This window comes from Salmo trutta, chromosome 4, assembly GCF_901001165.1.
Source record: "Salmo trutta chromosome 4, fSalTru1.1, whole genome shotgun sequence".
In the NCBI taxonomy this organism is placed as follows: Eukaryota; Metazoa; Chordata; class Actinopteri; order Salmoniformes; family Salmonidae; genus Salmo; species Salmo trutta.
This window is the reverse complement of record NC_042960.1, coordinates 69,486,275-69,496,423: the sequence shown is the minus strand read 5'-3', so window position 1 is coordinate 69,496,423 and position 10,149 is coordinate 69,486,275. Positions and strand designations below refer to the sequence as shown.

Sequence of the window (10,149 nt, the reverse complement as noted above, 5' to 3'; positions counted from 1 at the left end):
TTGATCAACATAGTATGAGACATATCGGTTAAGGTCGAGATGGTGGTTTTGTTCCATAACCATTTTTTTTATTTATTTGTATTATGTTCATAAAAAAGAAAAAGAAAAAACATATATGTATAATACTAACGATATATTATAGACGATCCTGTCGACGGTTCTATAGAAACCTTTTTTAATCTTTATACATTTTGCAGGTTCCCTGAGATTTGTACACGTTTATGAATAGGGTTTTAGATCAGTAGTATTTCCATATTGTTCAGGGTTAGCAGGCCTTTCAACTCTGAGATGATCCTGTCTACAGTTCTATAGAACCCTTTTTTAAGCTTTCTAACCTTTGGGGGTTCCGATATCCTTTTGCAATAAAAATCACGGTCCTTATCCTTGATATTATACCAACTATGGGGGTATGTAATCTCGCTGAGACCTACTTCCCAGGCCTCTGATAACTCTATAGGCTTTGGAAAAAATGGTTGTATAATTCAAACTATGGTTATTCATATATATGTGCAGACGCATTACTGGGGAGAGCCAGGTAGAATCCATTGTGCTCCATGATGCACTCCTGTGTACACTCGAATGATGGTGTTTTTATCATGCATGAGGGTTTAGGTTAACCCCCGCCGCCTCCACCACATCGTGCTCTAATACCAAACTGTTGAACTTTTGGGACAGTTTTTCCAAAGGACCAACACCCATTTTTTACCCTTTTCTCTCCTTTGATGCAGAATCTCCTCCACGTGAAAGACCTTGTCTTTACCCAGCTGTACCTTCTGGAGTTCCTTCTCATAAAAGTAACCCTCTATAAGCTCCCCATCATAATCTTTTAACTTGTAGACAGGGGGTGTACGTGGTAGACATTCGGTAACTGTGAACAACTCATCGCTGTAACCTTGCTCATATTTTTTGTCGAAAACACCCCTCAACTTGGATATACCAAGTCCCCCACTATGAATTTAAAATATATTTATTTCTTACGGTGAAGCGGGAACAAACCAGACAGATTTATAAAGACTTGAAAAGAGTTTTCAGACGAGACCTCAGAGGGCTTCATCCGTATCCTCTTATGGTAGCTGCAGTTGTAACCCTTTACTGAATCTAGAACTGTATTTCCACATCCTCTCCTTCAAAGTTCTGTTAAAGCGTTCAACAACTGAAGCTTTGAAATCTGAACCTGTAGCAAAATGTACAATATTGTGCTTCTTCATGAGTTTCTGAAAAGTACTATTTAATTATTTTTTTATCGCTGTCAGTCTGCACTTTCTTGGGTGCTCCTCCTTCCTTCAAGATAGAGTCAAAGGCCCGGGTCACCTCTGCCCCACTCTTATTTTTTAAGACCCTTATAAATGCTATTTTAGAGAAAATATCTAAAACTGTTAGCATGTAGCGATTTCCATCATTTTTATCTGCAAGGGCCTGCATGTCACATAGATCCGCCTGAAACTGGGACAAGGGATGAGTAGAAAAAACTCTATTTCATGGAAATTGTTTTCGCACAGGTTTATGCAGAGTGTAAGCATCCTGCTCTGCTAGCCATTCATTCACTTGAGCAGCGTCTAACCTGCTACCTGTTTCTTCAGCTATAGCTCTCTGGAACCTCTCCTTCCCCCCATAAGACTCTGGGTTAGAGGGGGTATAATAAATGTTTTTCAAACATCTGCTCCGCCATCCTTCTTGCCTCTCTGAAATACATTAACATTAATGAGGCCCTTTCAAATAACGAGAACATTTCATTTTCATTTTGCCTTTTATTTTTGCAAACATTAAGTATTACGCATCCATACACTTCAGGATACGTAGCAAGATATTAGTACCCGTTTTCTCAATGACCCATGCATGCAACACCTTGTATACTTGGTTTACATTTACAGGCTTGTATCGCTGAATTTTTAAGACACACACATCCATTATATAAGTATATAAACAACAAATATGATACATGTTACAATTAAACAGTGTTTCAAACAAATAAACTAAAATCTTAGACAGGATGTTTCTAGTTCTTCAAAATCATCCACAAGACAGGATACCAGTTGTGTCCATTGCAGATTCTCGCCCTTATGTCTTACATGACTCATGATTTGCTCCATTTTTAGCACACGCTCTGCATTAACCCCAGTATTGGGGGTTGTGTAGAGCGATACTTTGTTCACTTTATTTTCAATAATTTGCTGCATAACATTTGTAAATTCTCTCAAAAGAAAAATTTATTTATTCTCTCTAACATCGTATGCATATAGTTACCCATTGCTTTACATCTAAATAAAAAATATATATTGTTACTCGTTCTCTTGTGGTTTATTGAGCCAGAAAATCACCACCTCAGCCACCAAAGCTTCCTTGTATTTGTTGTTGTCCACCAGTGTGTGCCGGATTTATTTGAGTTTCTCGTGGATGTAGATCACCTCCTTCAGTTCATGTAGGAAAGCCTCGGTTACAACGTAAACTCTGGGAATAAATGGCACAAGACCCATAGACTCCACGATCATCGATGGTCACTCCTTTTATTTTATAGGCTTTACATTCACTCCTTTTATTGTTGAACCACCCACATGGAAGTCCATTCTTTCTTTGTACTTTCACCCTAGGAAATATTCTTCCTGAGGAGTCTGGGGCACCTTCCCAACGGGTTTCGTAGCCCGTGAACAAGCTATAACCCTTTGTGATAACTCTCAGTTCGGGACACACCAGCTTGTGAAACACCTGGCAGTCTTCAAGCCTGTAGTCCACTCCTAAAGTCTGGTTGGTATATTCTACTCTACATGCCGGTTAATCAAACAGATAACCCCATAGTTGTCCATTAGACATCAACACTTGATCTTTCAGCGCAGTTGCGGGTGGTATTTGCGTTCTATACATATTTAGAAAACTTTTTTTTGGCGCATCGTATATTGTTTCTTTATGCTCTTCCCTTTCTCTATGTTTTAACAGAGGTCTTGCTTCAGTTGTTACGGTCATCACGTGTGTGTCACTGATCACAAAATCCATGTTTAATTTCTTGTTTATCTAGGACTAACATTTACTAATGTTTTAGAAGTTTACAGTACTATTGGAATATTTTATCTGTAAATGTAATATGTTACTGTAAAATAACATACAACAGAAAACTGTAGTTTTAAAGCAAAAATACTGTAAAATAAATTACAGTAAGTTAACGGCAATACAAGTTGCCAAGTAAATCCTGTAAATTTCGTAGATACAAGTAATTACCGTGAAATAGAAGCACAATAATATACTGTAATCAGAAAGATGTACAGGTACTCTAAAAATACAGCAAATTGCTGTTATTTATAAACAGTAAGTTATTGTAGTACATCTACAGCAACATGTTGTAATTCTAATTTACAGTAAATCACTGATTTACAGTACTTTTATTGGCAACTTTTTTGCCGTTAATTTACTGTAATTTCTACAGTACATTTTTTACAGTGTAGGGTCAGGGTTAGAGTTACTACATTCAGCAGTAACCCTAACCCTAGACATATCTAGGACTAAAAAGAGAAGACGTTTTACAATCAGAGTTCTTTGTATCTCTTCTTAGTCATACAGATCCCCCCACATCTTATAGGTGGACGGGGTTATGAACATATCCTATACATTATTTCTTAAACCAGATGAAATTAAACTGTCTTTCAGCAGGAAAAGCTTCTCTAATAATCCTAACCATGGCTGGGTGTCTTCAGAGACTGAGAGGTATAGAGACACACTGTCAAGGTGACAGGTATCCTAGTGGTTTAGAGACAGAGAGGTATAGAGACACACTGTCAAGGTGACAGGTATCCTAGTGGTTTAGAGACTGAGAGGTATAGAGACACACTGTCAAGGTGACAGGTATCCTAGTGGTTTAGAGACTGAGAGGTATAGAGACACACTGTCAAGGTGACAGGTATCCTAGTGGTTTAGAGACTGAGAGGTATAGAGACATATTGTCAAGGTGACAGGTATCCTAGTGGTTTAGAGACTGAGAGGTATAGAGACACACTGTCAAGGTGTCAGGTATCCTAGTGGTTTAGAGACTGAGAGGTATAGAGACACACTGTCAAGTCAAAACATCTGGCTGTGCATTCATGTCAAAACCCTTATTCTAGTCATTAAATGATATTGTATTAAATTATAATATATTATAACCATAGTCTCCACTCAGTATAGTGTTAATGATGACTGTTTGTTGTGTACATTGATTGAATGGTTTCGGACTATCTCTCTTTAGTCACAGTTTAAATCCCAAGAGACCAGGAGACTTAAAGGAAGGCTTCAACCCTACTGCATCCCTTCATCCAGTCATAGTAAACAACCTGTCTGTCTGTCTGGTTGTTGTTGCTATCAGTACTAAAAGCCTGACAACTCTATGCACAACCACTACTTCAAACAATAAAACATTTTTTAACATTTACTTGAAGAACAGTGCAGATGCAAAGATTAAGACACCACTGAATCCTCTGGTCTTCTAGAACCAAGAGGGTGGCCTGCAGGTAAACAAGACACCACTGAATCCTTTGGTCTTCCAGAACCAAGAGGGTGGCCTGCAGGTAAACAAGACACCACTGAATCCTCTGGTCTTCTAGAACCAAGAGGGTGGCCTGCAGGTAAACAAGACACCACTGAATCCTCTGGTCTTCTAGAACCAAGAGGGTGTCCTGCATGTAAACAAGACACCACTGAATCCTCTGCAGCTTCTATTAGGGGACAGGAGTTTTCCTGGCTACGTCTCCTGGCAGGAAAAAGTTATATTAATATTTAACCTTTATTTAATTAGGCAAGTCAGTTAAGAACAAATCCTTATTTTCAATGACAGCCTAGGAACAGTGGGTGAACTGCCTTGTTCAGGAGCAGAACGACAGATTTTTACCTTCTCAGCTCAGTGATTCAAACTTGCAACCTTCCAGTTACTAGCCCAACGCTCGAACCACTAGACTACCTGCCGCCCACAAAGTGAGTCCATGTAACTTATGTGACTTGTTCATCACATCTCTGCAGATCCTCCCAAGCTCTGACATGCACTGTCAACTGTGGGACCTTATATAGACAGGCGTGTTCCTTTCCAAATCATGTCCAATCAATTGAATTTACCAAAGATGGACTCGATTCAAGTTGTAGAAACATCTCAAGGATGATCAATGGAAACAGGATGCATCTAAGCTCAATTTCGAGTCTCATAGCGAAGGGTCTGAAAACTTATATATATATATATATATATATTTATTTTTTTTCATACATTTGCAAAATTTTATAAAATTCTGTTTTCGCTTTGTCATTATGGGGTAATGTGGCGTCATTATGGGGTAGTGTGACGTCATTATGGGGTATTGTGTGTAGATTGATGAGGAAAATGATTTATTTAATCCATTTTAGAATAAGGCTGTAACGTAACAAAATGTGGAAAAAGGGAAGGGGTCTGAATACTTTCTGAATGCACTGTATGTATGTTAATAGAATTTGTTCACCCCAATAGTAAAGTTTGTCCAACTAGTTTTTCTCCATACCTCTCAATACCATCTTATTAGATGGAGACATTTCCCCCCATTAGTTTGGGATTGAGACCTGCAGTCATCTTGATTTCAGACCACTTTGGAGACGTATACATACAGGAGAGAAGCCTTACTCCTGCTCTGATTGTGTAAAATGCTTCACAACATCAGCTGACCTAAAAGTTCATCAGAGAACACACACAGGAAAGAAGCCATACTCCTGCTCTGACTGTGGAAAGAGTTTCCCTCGACTGGAAAACTTAAAAAGACATGAACGTATACATACAGGAGCGAAGCCTTACTCCGGCTCTGATTGTGTAAAATGCTTCACAACATCAACTGACCTAAAAGTTCATCAAAGAACACACACGTGAGAGAAGCCTTACTCCTGCTCTGACTGTGGAAAGAGTTTCTCTCGACTGGCCCAGTTAAAAAGACACCAAGGTAATCAGAAAGGAGAAAAGCCTTATCACTGATCTGACTGTAGATTTTGTTTTTTATCAACAGCTGAGCTAAAAGGCTCATCAGAGAACACACAGAGGAGAGAAGCCTTACTTCTTCTCTTAATGTGGCAAGAGTTTCTCCCGATTGGGCAATGTAAAAACACACCAACGGATACACACTGGAGAGAAGCCTCATCACTGCACTGACTGTGAGAAGAGATTCTACAGATTGGTGTCTTTTTAAATGGCCCAATGTACACATAAAGGAGAGAAGTCTCATCAGTTTTCTCAGACCAGCTAAGATTAGTCACTCCACTTAATTCTCATCCCATAAAATAATTGTCAACTTTGAATTGGATCAAATGAAGAAAGCGTAGAACACTCTTGTAATCCTGTTGTTTTTCACTGTGAGAACCGTGCAGAAAAAAGGGAGCATTCTAGAATGTTAGTCTCTCTTCTCTTTACTGATCAGCACCTTGTTGATATTGACATCTTGGATTTGCAATGATGGTTGAATATCCTCTGTGAGGCGTCTCACAATGGAGTCTGATGGTTGACTGGGTGGTACTGCTTCCCTCTGCAGTTTTCTGTGGGAATGAGCTTGTAGACACAACATATACTGAGTGTACAAAACATTAAGGACACCTGCTCTTTCCATAACATAGACTGTTTCTGTACAGCACTTTGTGACATCGGCTGATGTAAAAAGGGCTTTATAAATACATTTGATGATGATGATGATGATGATGATGATGATATTAACAAACTTACCAAGTGACCTGTGATGAAATCTATTGTAGAATAAATGGAACCTGGATCCATTTCATTCTATTAACATGGTTGATGTGTGTTATAGCAGTAATGGGGTTAAACTGATATTAAAATGACAACTCCATAGGTGGTACCAGGTCAGGGGAGTTCATCTCTGCTCCCAGCATCCCTGGGACAGTACTGATCAACATAGCTGACCTGATGCAGAGGTGGACCACTGATGTTTTCCTCTCAGTGGTGAGACTTGCCCTTCCATTTGACACACCTTTACCTGAGATCGTACAAGACGTTACAGGCTTATTGCATGTGGAAACAGACCTGCGTTCAAATACTATTTAAAATAATGTTGAATGCATAATAAGCAGTGGTTGATTGAGATTGTTGTAATGGAACCAATAGAAAAGTCCTAAAAGTACAAACATCGAAAACATTTCTTGCTCAGTTAGTCCCTCCCTGTTTCAGTTGATTTTCTTCATACTGTATGTAGAACCATAGTAAAGCCCAGTATGGACTATCAATACAGATACTGTATGTAGAACCATAGTAAAGCCCAGTATGGACTATCAATACAGATACTGTATGTAGAACCATAGTAAAGTCCAGTATGGACTATCAATACAGATACTGTATATAGAACCATAGTAAAGTCCAGTATGGACAATCAATACAGATACTGTATGTAGAACCATAGTAAAGTCCAGTATGGACTATCAATACAGATACTGTATGTAGAACCATAGTAAAGTCCAGTATGGACTATCAATACAGGTACTGTATGTAGAACCATAGTAAAGTCCAGTATGGACTATCAATACAGATACTGTATATAGAACCATAGTAAAGTCCAGTATGGACAATCAATACAGATACTGTATGTAGAACCATAGTAAAGCCCAGTATGGACTATCAATACAGGTACTGTATGTAGAACCATAGTAAAGCCCAGTATGGACTATCAATACAGATACTGTATGTAGAACCATAGTAAAGCCCAGTATGGACTATCAATACAGGTGCTGTATGTAGAACCATAGTAAAGTCCAGTATGGACAATCAATACAGATACTGTATGTAGAACCATAGTAAAGTCCAGTATGGACGATCAATACAGATACTGTATGTAGAACCATAGTAAAGCCCAGTATGGACTATCAATACAAAGTGACCATTTAGATTGAGGCCCAGTTCAATGAGAGGAAGTCTTAACAGAACTGGGGGATGACAGACATGAACTGGGAGGGTGGAGATCTAATATTATTTTGTGCCAAACACTAAAGCATGATATGGTAATAAATCTACACCCTATTCCCTATGTAGAACACTACTTTAGACCTGGTCAGAAGCACCGTAGTGCACTACGTAGGGAATAGGGAACCATTTGGAACAGAGACAGTAATTCCCCTGAACATCTTTCTCTTCCTCATCTGGTTTCTTGAACAGCCCTTCACTCCTCCCCTCTTCCTCCCCTCCTCCCTTTACATTCTATTCTATCAGCCACACCACTAGCTCACCTCCACACAATCCATTTACAAGTTAAAGACACACCTTGGAATAAATAACAAAGGAAAACTATTACTAGATGAAGTTTAGTGTTGTATTTTTTATTTCCCATCACCATAAATCATATTTAATCACTGAACAGTAGCAGACCTAACTTCATCTGTTCCTGACTCTGGATAGTGGATTAAAAAGACCATTAATCTTCAATGATATTAAAGTACTATTCTGAACATTACTGATATACTGAGTGGCAAGTCAAGATATCTGCTGGTTTTATTGTTTGGTCAATAGCACCACCTGCTGGACAGGATTAATGTTGCTGGACTGAGCAGTATGGGAGGATGAAAGATGACACATTTAGGGCCGGTTTCCTGGACATCTACATTGAACTTACTTTTTTCACACTTAATCTGTTCAATGTCCAGGAAACCAGTCCATATAGTTTAGTTACTATCTGTTTCATGTCCAGGAAACCAGTCCATATAGTTTAGTTACTATCTGTTTCATGTCCAGGAAACCAGTCCATATAGTTTAGTTACTATATGTTCCTTGTCCAGGAAACCAGTCTATATAGTTTAGTTACTATCTGTTCCATGTCCAGGAAACCAGTCCATATAGTTTAGTTACTATCTGTTCCATGTCCAGGAAACCAGTCCATATAGTTTAGTTCTGTTCAACGCCACTACGGAAAACTTGACCAACTGAGAAAACATATCAATGGTTCTGAATGACAACCAATATACATCAACACCATACATCATGATTCATGGAAATGTACAAGATTAAAACATTGTAGATAAAACAGAGCAGAATGAATCATCACATCTGGGGACCATCACCACCAGCATGACTAGTATCTATGTGGACCCTACTACAGTTTAACCAGCTCAGCTATAGACTACACCAGCATGACTAGTATCTATGTGGACCCTACTACAGTTTAACCAGCTCAGCTATAGACTACACCAGCATGACCAGTATCTATGTGGACCCTACTACAGTTTAACCAGCTCAGCTATAGACTACACCAGCATGACTAGTATCTATGTGGACGCTACTACAGTTTACCCAGCTCAGCTATAGACTACACCAGCATGACTAGTATCTATGGTGACCCTACTACAGTTTAACCAGCTCAGCTATAGACTACACCAGCATGACTAGTATCTATGTGGACCCTACTACAGTTTAACCAGCTCAGCAATAGACTACACCAGCATGACTAGTATCTATGTGGACCCTACTACAGTTTAACCAGCTCAGTTATAGACTACACCAGCATGACTAGTATCTATGTGGACCCTACTACAGTTTAACCAGCTCAGCTATAGACTACACCAGCATGACTAGTATCTATGTGGACCCTACTACAGTTTAACCAGCTCAGCTATAGACTACACCAGCATGACTAGTATCTATGTGGACCCTACTACAGTTTAACCAGCTCAGCTATAGACTACACCAGCATGACTAGTATCTATGTGGACCCTACTACAGTTTAACCAGCTCAGCAGTACCATAGATATTAAACCCAGGATAGAGGGGCTGAGTGAATGTGGTCTGGACTCTGTGGAGGAGGGTCATTGGGTCAGAGACACTGTAGTAGGACAGAGTACCTGCCTTGTGATCCAGGTACACTCCTACTCTGGAGGACTGAGGGCCTGATACTTTAGTCTCAACATTATTGTGTCTGAAACAATAATCACCTCTATAGCACTGTAAACTCCAGGACTTGTTATTGTCTCCAAATCCACCATCTGACCCTGTTCTGCTAATGTCTTTATATGAGACTGCTGTATAAACATTACCACTCCACTCCACCTCCCAGTAACAGCGTCCAGACAGACCCTCTCTACACAGAACCTGACACCAGTTGGTGAATCTGTCTGGATGGTCAGGATATGGTTGGACTTGGCATTTATTGGTCACCTTTCTGTTCCCTTCAGACAGAGAGAGGCGTGTGTGTG

The 10,149-nt window shown here is 39.4% G+C and overlaps 1 protein-coding gene across 1 annotated transcript in view; it reads right to left on the bottom strand.

Annotated features, from left to right (window-relative positions):
* Window positions 1-9,673: 9,673 nt before the first annotated feature.
* LOC115191415 (tripartite motif-containing protein 16-like) overlaps window positions 9,674-10,149 on the bottom strand; it is a 10,054-nt gene continuing 9,578 nt past the window's right edge. Inside the window, exon 6 of the mRNA XM_029749270.1 lies at window positions 9,674-10,149. This exon is cut by the window's right edge and continues 33 nt beyond it. Coding sequence (XP_029605130.1) covers window positions 9,674-10,149 — 476 coding nt within the window.